The 17,675-nt window shown below is 37.5% G+C and overlaps 1 protein-coding gene across 1 annotated transcript in view; it reads right to left on the bottom strand.

Annotated features, from left to right (window-relative positions):
• Positions 1-17,675, bottom strand: part of kcnt1b (potassium sodium-activated channel subfamily T member 1b) — a 98,977-nt gene that overhangs the window by 39,300 nt on the left and 42,002 nt on the right. The window contains exons 4-5 of the mRNA XM_053610152.1: positions 4,052-4,131; positions 944-1,049 (exon numbers count right to left, since the gene is read on the bottom strand). Coding sequence (XP_053466127.1) covers positions 944-1,049; positions 4,052-4,131 — 186 coding nt within the window. The remainder of the gene's footprint in view (positions 1-943; positions 1,050-4,051; positions 4,132-17,675) is intronic.

Genomic DNA, 17,675 nt, shown 5'->3' with positions numbered 1-17,675 from the left:
TCTGTACAATTAAACTGATAAGTCCAAGAGCTTATGTATGCCATAAGTAGTATGAGAGGTCTTAGTATGAATTTGTTGTTTAATCATTAATACACCATACAACCAATCTTGTCCCATGAACCCACTCAAAATTGCAAAAAGAACATGGTAGTAATAGGCAAAAATGACATTTTATCTTATAAAAAGATACCTAGCTTTCATTTTCTTTCCTTGCAGTACTTTATAGACTCTCACTTCCATTTCCAGAGTGCACAAGAAATTTCAGAAATGGGGAAAAACGCACAATTCTGATTGGTTAATCCTGTTTCTCACAACAGCACCCGTTACCCAATAAAATCTGATCAAACAAACTAGTCGATGTGCTCATTTGACGTTTAGGGTAGTTAATACAGAATGGTAATGATGACCTCTGTTGACCTTTTATGAAGATAATTATAACGTAAATATTGTGCAAAACATGCTATTTGACACGTATATAATTAGCTGCGCTATAAGAGTGTCATGTTAACCATGACATAAAATATTTCAAACCCGTATAGTCCATTATCTCACCCCCTGCCCCCCAACCCCCTGTGCAACTATGCCTCTGGTGTCTGGTTTCTATGGGAACATAGCAGTGCCTTGATATTTTAGTGTGCTCTCTAGTCATAGTATGTTTCCACACTGCTCCAGTTCTCCACGCTCTCTCTTACACCCACACGCAGGTCCACAGACACACATACACATAGCACATAAACACAGAGTGCTTCATCGCTTCTCCAAGCCTAGATGTCTGCTGTTGACAGAAAGGGAAATGGACTGTAATGGGTTCATAACCAGATCAGACTTACTATTAGACAACGTGCACCTGTAAGCAGTTTGTTGCTGTTATTCGGGTACAGCTATCTAAGTGTGTTTATCTCTTAAGTACTGAGAAATCACTCCATTCATCGTACTGTCTTACCGTTCGCATGTGACTTGGGTGGTGGGGTCATCCAGTGATACTCGGAGGATGTAGAGGAGACACGTTAACAACTTCAGCGAGAGGTTGAAAAGGCGTATTCTGAGGCCTTCAAGACACAAAAAACAGTACAATCTACTACAGAGTATGGCTGTCAAGTTTCTTTAAAATGCATTAAAATTTTAAATACTTAAAAGGCATTCAAATGCATTTTATGCCTCCACGCACAGTATGAACATTAATAGTTAAAAAATAAGGCAATATCATCATTTAATCATGCACTCAGCTAATAGTTTTATATTTTATATTCTAGGTTTTATATTTCTTAGGCAAGCATAAATCCATGTGAAACCCATTCTCTGGCTTCAACTCATTTTCATGTAGTGCACTACAGTACATAAGCGCCTGTTGGGAATTGCTAACTTGCTTACATGTAATATGACTTTCATAACTATTTATTATTTAAATAGAAAGAGGACACCTAATTGACAAGAGCCATTTATCTAAAAAGTCAGGTCTTTCTGAAGCATGTGCTTCATTAAACGTCTTACAGATCTTAGATCTTTGGGAGCTTAAATATTTGAATATGAATTATTTTGACTTCATATGCAAAATATTAACTTTTTAAATAGTATTTTAACAGAGGACTTCATTCTGACAGCCCTACTCATGAGTATGTCTCTGTAGTATATGCTTACAAGGAACTCACTTAAGCCGACTAAGCATATTGTGATATAAATGTAATACTGCAGTAGATGGTCAATAAAATTTAAAGGCACAGCACTTTATAAAACCAAATTCTCCTTTTCACCAAACAAGACCCTATTTATCAGCTGTGAGTAATACCAAATGGAGTGCATTGCTGATGAACTGTGAGAATGGACAGTAAAAATGCTGAGAGGCCTTTTAATTAGCCCTCAATAGCTCTAAAAACAATGCTACTGCAGGTCTATAAACTCAGAACAGAAAGGTATTTCCTTACATAATCATGTATGTGCTTATGGTTCTCAGTTATTAGTTTTGTCTCACTAATTAGTGCTCACAAGGAATCACCCTTAATCATCAGTAAGAGCGCTTTCACAACAGCACTGGCTAGAGGGCTTTTTATGCTGATATGAAAAACAAAACAAAATGGCAAAGCGATTTGCACACTGTAATCATAACAATGCTTTAAAAAATGTACTATCTGATAGCAGCTAACTAGTTGGAAACCTAGTTTGTTTGATACCTAGAATAGATTTATTATTATTAGAGATGCACCGATACTAAATTTCTCAGCCGATACCGATAACCGATAGTTCTGCCTTTTATACCTTCTTTTAAATTAATAATGATTCTTTTAAAAGAATTCTGAAAGAAATAAAAACTTTTTCTCTCCATTTCAACAAGTTGTTTCACAGTAACTGGTCTCATAAACACAAAACACATTACTCAAATTATCATTAACACATGAACTAAATTCTGAAGATTAAAGTAAGATTATTAACTTATTGAATGTTATTAATTCATATTAACATTGACTGAATTCTAAAAAAAAACAAAACAAAAAAACAACACTGTTATGCTTCACATTCACTCACCACAAACAAAAGCATTTCTACTTCATCAATTACATTAAACTGGTAATATATATCAACTTCTTTATATATTAACATTAACTGGATATGAAATACACTACCCTACAAATATATTTGTATGTGCAATATATACTTTTTTTTGTCAATTCATCTTCAACTTAAATCTTTTAAAGGTGTACTGGCCCTTTAATTCAGCGTGAGGGCAAGTGGACAGAGGGGGATTGGACTAGACACCGAAACTTAAAATTTACTAAAATTAACTTCCGGTGTAAAGTTTTAGCAGTGCAGAGATTACAGAGGTTACAAACTGCAGTTTTGTCATCATTCCACACAAGAGACATCTTCTTCACACACAGCACGAAATCGACTTGTTTTCCCACCCTCATTTGATTGACAGGATATAATCGGCCCTGATCATCGGATGTTTCTTAACTATCGGCCGATAGCCCATAGCGGGAAGAATAACCTTAAAATACATAAAATACATAAAATAAAAATACATCGGTGCATCTCTAATTATTATTATTATTATCAGTAATGAAGATCAAATACAGATTGGATAAAGTCTGTTTATGAGGAGGTTGAAGAAGAGCAGCTGCATGTACAACCTTGTTTGTATTGAATGCAGTAACAGTTAAAGCGGGACGTCATATCACGCATCGGTGAATAACACAATAATAGCCATTTTCTTATTGTAGTCACGTTGCAATGTTAGAATATTTGCCGTGAAACATGTCTATTCAAAATAATCTCCTTATTGGCCCACTAACGAGATTTATTTCACTGGCACCCTGTCATTCTGTCAGGTAATTTATAGAGGCAGCGGATGCAAGTGCAAATTTTATTAAAGTAAAGTGCAGCCAGATAACCAAAAAAAGAAAAAAAGAAAACAGGAACTAGAACAGAGAAAACTGGGCAAATCATAACTGGGACTGTGGCATAACAACAACAGGAGCTTGACAATGAGAGGGTGAAGCAAATGAGAGGGATAATGCAAATTAAACAGAATAATTTAGATGAATTCTATATTATTTGGAAAGCAACAAACCACGCAGTGTGAACCCCAAACCAAGTGCCAATACACACACAATGTTAGGGATTTAAGTCGTCAGTATCAGAATGAAACAAGAATACAAAATAAATGTTTGGCTATGGACATACAGTTCCCTCCACTAATATTGGCACCCTTGGTAAATATGACCAAAGAAGGCGGTGAAAAATTGTCTTTATTGTTGAACCTTTTGATCTTTTGTTTAAAAAAAAAATCACAAAAATACTCTGCTCTCATGGATATCAAACAATTGCAAACACAACACAGGTTTATCAAAAAAAAAAAATCTTTGTTAAATACAGGTGTGCAACAATTATTGGCACCCTTTTAGTCAATACTATATATGTGCTACCTCCTTTTGCCAAGATAGCAGCTCTGAGTCTTCTCCGATAATACCTGATGAGGTTGGAGAATACATGCCAAAGATCAACACTACAGCAACGCATTTTGGATTAATGCTTTAATAAACTTCACTTCACTTACTTGACCTTTGGTTTTTGATGAAGAAGAGCTTCAACCGCTCTTTAAATGTGTTCTCATTCACATAGAACTCCACCTGCACCCTGCACAAGAAATTAAAACACAATGAAGTTGTTAAATATAACATTTCCATAGAACATAGAAAAGATAAAACAGTAGATTGTACACAGTATGTTTCCAGTAGTACATATAACACAATGCTATTAAGACATAGGAAAGATAATTACAGCTATACCGGAACAGTAGCATAACAGGGCCTAGGAAACGAGAACATAATGGACAAAAAAAAAAAAAGACCAGGCAGGTTCCATCATCTGTTTAAACAAGTTATTTTGAAGGTCTTTGTTCTCTGCTACTTATACTTGCTTTCAACAGAGCCTGGCTCTCATACTGCGTATTTAGAAATATAATATCCACATATTTGCATTATATTACAGCTGTTATATCTCAAAGCTTTGACTTGAATAAGAGACATGAGATAAGTGAGACAGGTTACAATGCACAGCATGCATGACCCCCCTTTTTTTTTTAGATATACAATGAGCTCCATGAGATAAACAATACCATTGTGTTTCTTCTGCATTTGAAAGACCGTCTATTTACAAGTGCTTTTACATTCATCTCCAGATAAAGAGGGAAACCTTTTTTTTATTGAAATCTGGTTTTAAGTCAAATACAGTCAGACCCAATGCTAGACTTTTTGAATGCTAGCATTGACCGCTCTCTCCCAGTAGCGTACAGTAGAATGATTGTTTTGCCAAGAAAAAACAAACCACAAGTACAATGTGATGTCGAGCACTTTGGATATCATCATCACTCATCAGCATCACTCAGAGAAGGTTAGTCTATCATGTTTCAAACAAGCAGGAAACAGCACAATAAAATCTCCACTGCATTGCGTCTTCCTAACGGTGTATGAATTTCAGCTGAAACACTGGTTGGTTAGACGGTTTATACTTCACGATCAGTCCTGTGTGTTTATTTATTATTACTATGCACTTGGTTATTGTGATATCAGAAACATCTTATAATGATGAACATAAGAGGTAGGTACATAGGTAGGAATCAATTCATCTATATTCATCACAGTGCTGTTGATTTCTTGATTCTGATTGGTTAAGAAGGTGTTGATTAACTCTCTTTAACAGCATTGCTCTAACTGTAGTTTCAACTGCGAGGTTTATATTAATGTCCTCGTTCTAACGAGTTGTCGTTTCTATAGTGACAACTCACTAAAGGACTTGTGTGGCAGACGCTCTACATCCGTGGTCTGCAGTCTTATCTGTAAAGGGCCAGTGCAGCTGCAGGTTTTCATGCCAACCAAGCAGCAGCACTCGATTTCCATTGTTTAATCAATTCACCTTAGTCTCCGGTCATCTATAAGATGTGCCTCGTATTTGGTTGGAATGAAAACCTGCAGCCACACTGGCCCTTTACAGATAACACTGAAGACCCATGCTCTACATAACCGGATTTAAAAAAATGTGCACTTGTTTACATAATGAAGTTTTCTGTGAAGAAACGTTTATTTAGCATTTTTGGAAGGGATTCTTCTCTCCAGTCACACTTTGTAACAGTCAGAGCTAAAGGTGTTCCTTTAAGTCTTCAGCATGGAGGCCTTTGCAGTTTCTCGGTAGCATGGCAAGCTGCATTTTTGTTTTATTAACTCCAAGAGAGAGAGAGAGAGAGAGAGAGTAAAGAAAGGCTGGTACGGGAACAACTGTGAAACAGTAAGTATAATGTAAGTGTTAACAGGAACTAACTTGTTTCACAGACAACATTAAGCGCAACTATAAATGGATCAAATATACAACATGTTGCTCTTTATTAAATAAATATTGTTAGCGTTGGCAAATAAGTGCCATGATAAAATACTTTGAGATGTACAGCTATCAGAATATAATCAACCACGGGTGATTATACTTGATGATTATAAGTCTATTATGATTATACGTCGATTTCTTCCTTGAAATAGATCCTCTTGGTGTGACACTGTTTGGCTACAAAAATACACTCCAGGAAAATGTTGCAAGTTTTCCCAATAATACAGTTATATTGACAGCAAAAATGAATGAAGATAAAGTGGTCTCGATTAAAGATTGAAGATGAGCCAATGAATAATACATGTGATTAACATTCTGGCATTCATTTCCTCTTAAAAGCCAGATGGCTTGAGAATGAGGTGCTATGGGAATCAGTATTTGTTATTGGAGATCTTAGAGCTATACATTGCTTGTACCACAAGCAGTTCAGTGGGGAAGATGTAGAGGTGGAGGAACAGGGGGAGGAGAGAATGTGTGGAAGAGAAAGACAGAGACTGAGAGTGGGAGAGAGTGAGGGAAAGAGAATTATCTGTCAGCTATTGTTTCCCGCTTCCCTGCTCCCACGTCTCTATGGTGATAGCATTAAAATGGGGCATACAGTACAGTATATAAGGAGAAGGACAACTACAGAACCAAATAAATACAACTGAAATAATTACTAAACTTCTTTTAGTTTTATAATGTACATAATCAAGTACAAATGTTGTAGTCAGTCTTTATATATTGTAAATAAAATAATAATAAATAAATAAATAAATAAACAGGACCAGGCTCAGAGAGGGTCAAATGCAGTAAAAGCATTTGACCCTCTCTGAGTTACCTACACTTAGAGCTCTATCCTTAAAAAGCTCTGCTTCTGTATAGACTTCTTATATACATATTATATACATATATATACTAACCCACACGTGCCTGCACATCCTCATCCAGGCACTGTGCAAAGGCTATAAATAGTATTAGAGACATGAATATATAACTGTTGAACATTTGCCTGTCATCAAGCTTGTTTTAGCCTCCATGGTGAGAAAAATGCAGTCTGAATAATCACACAGCAGGAACAGTACATGGATTAGGTCATATGCCCAATATATAGTACATTATTGTAAGAAAGAAGGAAAACCTTTCAGACAGCAGATTTAATTCAAACAGACATCTTCCTCGTGTTAAATTATTCCTCAGGTTATCAATCTCTGGGAGTAAAACCATGAAGTAAATGAGTAATACGGTATGCAGGGATACAGTCTATATCCACAAGGAAACCATGACAGCTGCTTAAAAATGCACAAAAATATGTGAGATTTGTATATTTGGTTATTATGAATGCTGCCCATGTTATTTAAAACCTAAGCATGAAACTGAAGTACTGCTCACAACACTGCTAGCAAAAGTAAACAATCATCTCCATGTCTTCTGTAATGTCAAAGTTTCAAAAGAAAGCTAATTATTTCCCACGGTGAAAGTGAAAAAAATCTCCTTGCATGATCCCTCACAGATCCTGGGGCTGTATTGACAAAAAAAAAAAAAAAGGAGGGGGGGGAACATCAGTATTCAGACCTCATATGTAACTATGAGTTAAGCACTATTCATAAGTTATGAGAGAGTGACACACAAGGTGGAAAACAGAACAGAGATGTTTCAGAGATGTTTCAGTTATGCACAATTCTGACCTTAAATTCAGGCTCAAGTGAGAAACAAGTCCAGCGCCACTGTTTGACAGTTTTATGTAACCACAATGTCGCAATGAAATATATGTTTTGTGCTGTAAATAGACAAAAAGAAACCCCAAAAATATGAATTGATAAAAATGTAACCCCCCCAAAAAAATATTGGATGTGCTGTATCAGGTGCTATTTTATAAGTTTCCAAATAATGATGGTGAAAGCCATATTATAATGTGATGATTACTCAGACTACAAATCGGACTATTTATGAAGGAATATTTTGGCAATATACTGCACGTCCATTAGTTGTTTATTTGAATGCTTCCCATCTTCTCGTTCATATATCATCATATTAGTCTTTTTTTATTTTTTCATTTTTTAAATTGTCTCTTGATTTTATGTTACATCATATTATATTTGGCAGCAAAAAAAAACAAACAAACAAACATCAACTGCCAGTGGCAGCTCCACAGCACATCCATCACTATGTAGCAGCAACAGCAAAAGACTTAGTCACGTCCCATTTCCTTGATGTAAACCACCAATACGCTAAGAATGCGCTTATATACACTCTTTCCCACTCTTTGCTCTCTTTTTCTCTACTTACTTTCTCTACATACTGACTCACTCACACATACACACACACACACACACACACACACACACACACAACAACAACAACAAAATCAGACGAGAGAAAATAAGTCAGTAAGCAATGATACATCAATTGGTAGAAACCACTCGAGATCAGCAGAATGCACAGGAATTTATTTGCCTGCATGACAAAGCAGCATGGTGTCACAAAATCTCACACAATTTGGTGAGAAGAAAACTCAGGGCATTAGAGTTCAGAACAATTGCCCCATAATGGACATGGCTCTGTGCTTTCTGAACTTACTGTGCATTAGTGGAATCCATGCTGTACTCTTCTGAATACCTGAGAACAGCACATACACATACATACTGAGATAAAGGTAAACATGGCTACAGTGTGGGATTCATGCAGAGTCAGGCACAGTGCAAGCATGCAGCAAACCAGGGAAGTTACAATACATCTGTCCATATATTCCAATACTTTTGTAATGAACGTCACACTGATACATGACACATTTCGGTTTACGATTGCTGGAAGAAGCAGATATATAGGTATAAGATTTGAATAAAACAAACAGAATACAAGTGACTCCTGAAGGCTGAATTGTCATTGGAGGCTGGAATGTAATAGAAAGTGAGGGCTGAGTGCACAGTACACTAGCGATAAGAGCAGAAATAGGCTTTTAATTTGCTGTTTTCAGGTAAAACTGCTGTCCATCCCTCTATGAACCATTCCTACTTCAAAATGAACACAAAACAAGTACGTCTTGAGTTCTTAAGTCCAAGTGACTATATACACAACTTTTAAAGGTGGGGCCAGTTATTTTAAAGTCAGAATATGTAAAATTAGTAAAATTCCAGAATTCTCAGTCCAATTCTCCAGTGTCTATGGATGCTCCAAACCCTGTAAACTACATCAAAAACCAACATCCCACTAATCAGGACAAAAACATATCTCTACTTTCCTGTCAGTTGTATTGCATGCTACCCTATTTACACTAGCATTAGTTCTAGCGTAGCTGTTTTAGGGCCAGAGCTTTGGAGAGAACAATGAAGAGACGGACTGATTTGTTTTTCTGATTTAAGTCCGGTTGAAAATAAGCTACACTCAGCTATTTATCAGGAACCTCTGCCTATAACTTTATTCACCGCTTGGCAATTAAAGATTCCCTGGATAGGATATAAATATTCCCTCGGTGCACAGTGTGAACTAAATAGTCCCTCTGCATGAGCTGTCATAAACTTTCTCTCAACATGCTTTGAGGGACTGCAATAATTATTCCCACTGATCTACAGTAGATTTATTTTAGTGAAGACCTATCTCAGTGGCCCAAAGCAATTACATTGTTTTAGTGGAGTAACCAGAACCTGTCTATACAACTATTTGAAAGAAGCTGGAGATACACGATATGGCCAAACGTATGTGGATGCCTGACACCCACATGTGCCCATTCCAAAACTATGGGCATTAATGGGGGCTGGTCCCCCCTTTGCTGTTATAATAATCTCAACTCTTCAGGGAAGGCTTTCCACTAGATTTTAGAGCATGGCTATGGGGATTTGTGATCATTCAGCTACAGGAGCATTAGTGAGGTCGGGCACTGATGTCAAGTGAGAAGGCCTGGCACACAGTCAGAGTTCCAGTTCAGTTGTTCAGTGGGGTTGAGGACAGGGCTCTGTGAAGGACACTCGAGTTCTTCCACTCCAACCTTGCCAAACCATGTGTTCAAGGACCTCGCTTTGTGTACAGGGACACTAGATAAATGGTCGTGCTGGAACAGGTTTTGTTCCAGTGAAGGGAAATTGTAATGATACAGCATACAAAGGCATCCTATACAACTGTATTCTTCAAACTTTGTGGCAGCAGTTTGAGGAAGAACCACATGTAGGTGTCATAATGAGGTGACCCTAACCTTAACCCTAACCCTAAACTTTTTGTATAACAAAAGTCATTAAGTGCTAAGGGTACTAATGGCTTCTTATATTACAAATGTATACTGTATTCTTCACATTGGAATCCTTTGAGACTGGCAGTGAAATAATACAGCGTGATTACTTTCTGCTTACTGTATATGGTAATTCTGCTAAGAATTACCTGCAAATTACCTGCAGTTTTTCCTCCACTCCTCTCCCATGCAAGATATCACAGGGCTGGAAACTCATCACTAATCAAATACGGAGACAGCCAAAACATCAAGTGCATTAAAACTGTTTGATGATTTTAAAAAACAGTACACTATAGTAATGTAAAAAACTGCTATAGAGAAAGAACATGACAGCATGATGCAAAACGCTGGAAAAGACTGAAACAAAATGTGTGAAAATGAGGGAAATATGGAGAAAAATGGAACTGTTGATGATTGAATGAATGCCTCCTCATCTGTGAAATATGGTGGCTTACACAGTGCATTGGGTTCATTTATCTTTATTGATATGACTGCTGATGAATGGTCACGCCTTTCACTTACTGAAGATAAGACTGAAGGCTAAAAGCTAATGAAGCCAGAAGGAAACGAAAATGGCTAAAATAAAGAAGATACCCAGACTCGGATACCCAGCCGTCACTAATTAAAAGGGATTTGTTAAAAGTGCAATACATGACAATTGTATTTATGATTATACAGAGGGGGAAATAAGTATCGAATGTGTCAGCATTTTTTTCAGTAAATATATTTTCAATGAGGTTATTCACATGAAATTTTCACCAGACATCAGTGTTAACTCAAGAAATCCGCAGATATAGAGAATTCACAACATTAAAGTCCATAAATAAAGTTATGTGTAATAAAGTGGAATGACACAGGAAAAAAGTATGATGTAAGTGTGATGTAATAGTGGTACATTTTATTACATTTAAGTTGCCATTGGTATGTGAAGGTTAAAATATTAATTTAACAGCTCAGTGTTGAGTTTATAATTGCAATTTCAAATCTTTTTTCAATTTAATTACTTTCTGAACTCGGCCGGACTCGACTCGGACTCCGCTGTTTGAGAACTCGGACTTGAGTCCAACTCGGCCCCTTTTGGACTCGGACTCGATTGGTTAAGGACTTAGTCTCGATTCGAACTCGACAAAGGTGGACTCGGACCCAACACTAGATATCGATAAAAAGTTTCCATCTAACACATGAAAATGTTCACTGCCATGGAAAAAATCAGGGACATTCATTAAAAATACATGTAATATACCCTAACCTTCTGAAGACTATTACTCTTTTTCAATATTTGAGGAAACATTTACAGTAACAGCAGAAAGATGGGGAGACATCGGTCACACAAGTCTAAAATGCAAAATAAGAAAATTCAAGGACAAATGATTTACAGTTGCTCAACTCCTTGTCAATTTACCCCTATGCAGTGTCCCCCAGTTTGACACGGACACTAAATTTAATCTGAAACCAGGAGCTTAAAAAATAGTGAGGCTTTATGCAGAGACCTTGAATCTACAAAATAATTTTATCTGCCCTTCTTGGAGCAAAACTACAGCTACCTTTACACCTCTTACACAGGTCTTATGTTTGTACAGTGCTTTTCTTATGGATATGCTTTATGAATATTCAAAACACTTTATAAGGAAACAGAAAACAGCAATCAGTTGATGATGAAGAAGTCCTATCAATCTCCATGGTGTGATGAAGCATGTCAGATATAACGCAACCAGTTAAATTGAACAAAGAAATCTAGAGAAATCAGTTAAACTGACATATAATAATTTACATTATAGATTAAAGTCATTTGCTAATGCAGTTAGTTTAATGAAGAGATGTCATCAAACTTCAATTACTGTCTATAACTGCCCACATTTAGAACCATTAAATTCAAGGACACTTACATTTTATGCAGATACACTGTCATGTTCATTTTAAACAGGGCTGACAAAATGTTGGATACAAATACTCAGGCCCTAATTTACTAAAGGTTCGCTTGTGTAAAAACATATCCAAACTTGGTAACACCGCAAAAAAATATGCAAACATATTTACTAAAGGAGGAGGACTGTGTTTTTCAAATTAGAAATAAGTGTCACGTTTCATATTAGATAACTGTTGCACATTTGCACGTCTAGTGACAACAGCATTAAAATAGTTACTCTGAGAAGGTTTTCATTCACCTTAACATACAGTACAGTCATGGAAAAATCTACACCCTCCTCCACTTCTATCCTTTTATTTATCAGGGCCTAAATAACAATTATGTGGTCTATAAACAAACATTTAAAAAAATGTCAAACACATAATAGATTTCAATATATAGTCTATTTCCCCCCAAATCTAAACCAACTTTCAGAAACCAGGTGAGGACCACCCTGTCAAGGGGTGGGATATTATTAGGCAGCAAGTGAACAGTCAGTTCTTGAAGCAGCAGATATGGGAAAGCGTAAGGATCTGAGTGACTTCGACAAGGGCCAAATTGTGATGGCTAGACGACTGGGTCAGAGCATCTCCAAAACAGCAGGTCTCGTGAGGTGTTCCCAGAATGCAGTGGTTAATATCTACCAAAAGCGGTTCAAGGAAGGACAACCGGTGAACCATCAACAGGGTCATGGGCACCCAGGGCTCAATGGGTGTGGGAAGTGAAGGCTAGCCCGTTTGGTCTTGGGCATTCACGTGGATGTTACTTTGAAACATATAACCTACCTAAACATTGTTGCAGACCAAGTAAACTCCTTCATGGCAACGGTATTCCCTAATCGCAGTGGCCTCTTCGAAACAGGATAACGCGTCCTGCCACACTGCACAAATTGTTCAGGAATGGTTTGAGGAACATGACAAAGAGTTCAAGGTGTTGACTTGGCCTCCAAATTCCCCTGATCTCAATCCGTTCAAGCATCTGTTGGGATGTGTTTGTCAAACACAGATTAGATCCATGGAGGCCCCACCTCACAACTTACAGGACTTAAAGGATGTCCAGATACCACAGCACACCTTCAGATCTTGTGGAGTCCATGCCTTGACAGGTCAGAGCTGTTTTAGTGGCACAAGGGGACCTACACATTATTAGGCAGGTGGGTTTAATGTTATGGCTGAATTAGTGCATAAAGCTGTAGATGTTGAGGTGATGTGAATAGATTGCCATCAGAACAGAGTTCATTTACACATATTAGTCTTACAGACACAGTAACAAAAACAGGTTGTTTTATTCTATGTAATAGCACATAATAAGTGGATTTCTGTGCAATTAATAAAGTACACGAAAAACTTTCAAATGCAAACTGAATTGAAATCTGATCATGGATGGCTAGTATAAAAGGGCTGTCTTTTAAAGATAAAAAGACATCAATATTTAATTTTTGGTGCCCACATCAGATTATCTGCTGTTTAAAAAATAGTCTTAACACAGATTATTTTGGATTTTTGTCGGAGCAAATGCAACAGCACCACCAATGGTCATAAGATAAATACACAGAATGGTATGAAGACCTGAGGCTCCATAACCTAGACCGTAGATACACACAGTGAAAGTCATGTCAGGTGATTACATAGAATGAAACACCCCCTATATACACTATGATCTTAATTTTCCAGGTGGATTATTCACGCGATCATCCTTTTCCCCCTAGAATGCCTTTGGAGGAGAAATTAAAGTAGACAGTCCAAGCACTGATTGTCCAATCAAAGTTACACACGAGGAAACATAACAGAACTGTAAGTTTAATGTTTAGTGGGTGACAAACAGAATAGTTAGCATGTTTGCTATTCATAGGAAATAAAACATAAACCTGGGAGGGCATAGAATACAGCTGTCTGCTTTCTTTTAACTGTGTGTATATGTATACACTTATTACGGCATCAATGAGACTGATAACATAATGCATTGCTTAACCCTGTAAGTTTAATTCCCAAGCTACTGATGGATACTATATTACAGTCTTCCCATCTAATGTCATGACTACCTTGAATTCCTGAAGAACCCATGACTAACAGAGCTCACACCATTCCCTGTTTTTACTTTTCAGAGTTAAACACGTCTTAGAGCAGCGGTCTTCACTCTTCGACCAGAGGAACCCCTGCACAGTTTGCTATTTGTTTTCTCTGCCCTAACATCTGATTCAACACACACAAGGCTTCTTAATTAGCTGATATGTTGAATCAGGTGCTTTCAAAAACGGAAAACACAAAACTGCAGTGTAGGGGTCCTATATCCAAGGCTGAAAATATCTCCTTGATGAGAACTCCTAGATAGGATGCTTGAAGAACCTCAGGCCAGGTCTTTCACATTTAAAAGAACAATTTGTCTTTGGTGCACTATGTAAGGACTTTATCCTGTGATGGTGTGGTTATGGATAGAAAGGTACTGTTCACTGAAACACAGTTACTATCTCTGAGAGTAAAATTTCTGTAAACTACACTTTCTGACTGTCAACTAATGTTATATTGTTACAGTATGGTTCTTCAAATAACATACACTCACCGCCAAGTTTAGCAGGAACACCTGCTCATTCAAGCAATTATCCAATCAGTCAGTCATGTGACAGCAGCATAAAATCAAGCAGATACAGGTTAAGAGCATCAGTTGAAGTTCACATTGAACATCAGAATGAGGAAAAAATGTCATCTCAGTGACTTTGACACTGGCAAGGCTTTTGGTGCCAGAAGAGTTGGTTTAAGTATTTCAGAAACTGCTCCCAGAATCTCTCGGGATTTTCACATGCAACAGTCTCTACAGATTATACATAATGGTGGGAAAAACAACATCCAGTGAGCAGCAATTCTACAGGTGGAAATACCTTGTTGATGAGAGAAGAGAATGGCCAGACTGTTTTCAAGCCTGCATGAAGGTAACTCTAATAGCCACTCTTTACATTTACATTTATGGCATTTGGCAGACACACTTATCCAGAGCGGCTTACATTTATCTCATTTCTACAGCTGAGCACTTGAAGGTTAAGGGCCTTGCTCAAGGGCTTTGAACTCACAGCCTTCTGAACAGTCGTCTAACATCTTAACCACTGAGTTCCCACTGCGCTTTACAACCATTTACTTCAGACAGACAGGCTACAACAGCAGAAACAGATCAGATTCCACTGTCCAGTTTTGGTCAAATCTGCAGTTTTTGAAATACCCAAATCAGCTCATCTGGCACCAGCAAACACGCCCCAGTCACTAAGATCACATTTGTCCACCTTCTCATGTGTGATGTCAACATTATCTGAAACTCTTGACCTGTATCTGCATGATTTTATACATTGCACTGTTATTACATGATTGGCAGATTGAATCATTGCATGAATGAGTAGGTTTATTGATGTTCCTATTAAAGTGGTCAGTGAGTGTAGAATATTAATTGAAACTTATGGAGTGAATGAATACCTCCTGTCTTGTTTAAATGGTTGAACGAATAAACACAATTCTGTCAACAAGCTCTTAAGACCTCAAAGGTGTGCTCAGTTTATATCTTAGTTGTGTAATGGTCATTAGATTTTGTGGTAAGAGAAACCGAAGTCTTTAGACTCTAGTTAGGTTCCTTGTCACTTTTAAGCTTTATTTAGGATACCTTAATCATCCTATGAAATGGCGTTTAAGTGTGACACTGCACACAAATAAGCACACTGTTCTAGAAAGACAGGAAACCTTTCTGAGGATCTAGATGTATGATATGGCTTTCTGCTTGCAGGGGTGTGCAAGCTGCAGCAGGAAATCAAGAAAGCGCATGTACGTGTATGTATGTATATACAGCCGTTTCTCAAAGAAATGAAAGTGAAAGACAGCAATCTGAACGTGTGTGTGTAACACTGTCCTTGTGTCACGTTAGACATAATGTTATTGCCATGTAACAGAGCATTTCTGCAGTTTCCTCACCTCCCTGTTTTCTGTTTTCAATTATGTTGACTGGAAGAACAATTCACCCACATTTTACCCACGCTGAACAAGCTTTGTCTTGCTACACAGTTCTTTATGCAGATGTTAACTTAACTATCCACAACTTATCCACTTACCCAAAGTTCCTGTTTAAAACAATGGGCTATATTTCAAAGAAGACACAATTGAAGGCTTTAATGTCCGCAAAGAGTAAGAAACAGGAATGAACAGAAGTAATAAACCTAGATATTAGCTAAAGATTTATAATTCAATACATTTAAGTATGATTTAACAAGATGGAAATCTTGATTAATACCAGGCTGAAAGGTAAAGAGCTCTCTGGCAAATTCAATATTTTTTTCTAGAGAGGATACACACCCAGGATAAATACCATGGATGGATGGATGGAATGATGGATGGAACAAAGAAAAAGGAAAGAATGAAAGAAAGAAAGAATGTTTTCCCTAATGTTATGTGTTTTCTTCGATTCTCAGGCTCCACTGATCCACACTTGTCCTCCAGCTAAACTCTGCCCTGCACGTGTCATCCACTGTGCTCTCCCACTGTCACAGGCATTTAAAACACACTCTAAGTGTTTACAATAACACCAGCCAATTATAATAAAACTGAAGGACAAGGGTACAGGCATGCTGTATACCTCACTCATAGAAACTTGTGACTATATTTTGAGTCACTGAGCAAGTTCCTCAAGGGTTGATGGGTTGTACTTAATTAATGAGACCCTTTCAAAAATACTTCTATGGCAAATATGACAGTATATGACTGGTATATAACAGTAGACATATGGTAGAGTTTTGTTGTTTTCTGAACCTTTCTTGTTTATGTAAGGAATGGAAGATGTTGGGGCATGCTGTTATGGGAAAATAATCAACAACAAGGTGGTGATATGGCACAATGCAAAGCAGAGTCACCATTACTGCCACAAAGTGGATTACTTTAACCAGCTTGCCAGTGATTATTTGTCAATGTGTCAAAATCTTACTCAATTAAAATTGGAAGTATCCACTCAAAAATGTGCTCACGTGAAAGTCGAAAAGTTGCTACCTTTCGATGTATTAAAAAGTGAAAAGAAACTGTTTTTAACTGATGAAATTTAAGTTAGTGTCATGTTTTCATGTGAAAACTTCCATCCATCCATTTTCTGTACCGCTTATCCTACACAGGGTCACGGAGAGCCTGGAGTCTATCCCAGAGGACTCGGTGCACAAGGCGGGGGACACCCTGGATGGGGTCCCAACCCATCGCAGGGCACAATCACACACACATTCACACACTACAGACAATTTAGACATGGCAGTCAGACTACAATGCATGTCTCTGGACTCGGGGAGGAAACTAAGTACACGGAGGAAACGCTCGAGGCATGGGGAGAACATGCAAACTCCGTGCACACAGGGTGGAGGCGGGAATCGAGCCTCCAGCCTCGGAGGAGAGAGACAAATGTGCTAACCACTAAGATACTGTGCCTCCCCATGTGAAAACTTTATTACTTATATTACCTTATTAATTTAGTTTTTAAAACCTTTAAAAGATCATTTCTTTAAAGCAACTACTCCGTTTTGCCTGAAAACATCATTCAGTTGCTGTAAGGTTGCAATATTTGCCATTAACTATATTTTGACATGCTGCCAAGCCAATTACGCTAGCTACTGATGCTAGTCTAACCTGGTATTAGCAAAGAAAACAGGCTACCATAGTTATATATAGTTAATAAATGTTAGCGAATTTC

This window comes from Ictalurus furcatus, chromosome 22, assembly GCF_023375685.1.
Source record: "Ictalurus furcatus strain D&B chromosome 22, Billie_1.0, whole genome shotgun sequence".
NCBI classification, from domain to species: Eukaryota; Metazoa; Chordata; class Actinopteri; order Siluriformes; family Ictaluridae; genus Ictalurus; species Ictalurus furcatus.
The sequence above is the reverse complement of the archived record's forward strand: the minus strand, read 5'-3'. Positions and strand labels throughout refer to the sequence as shown.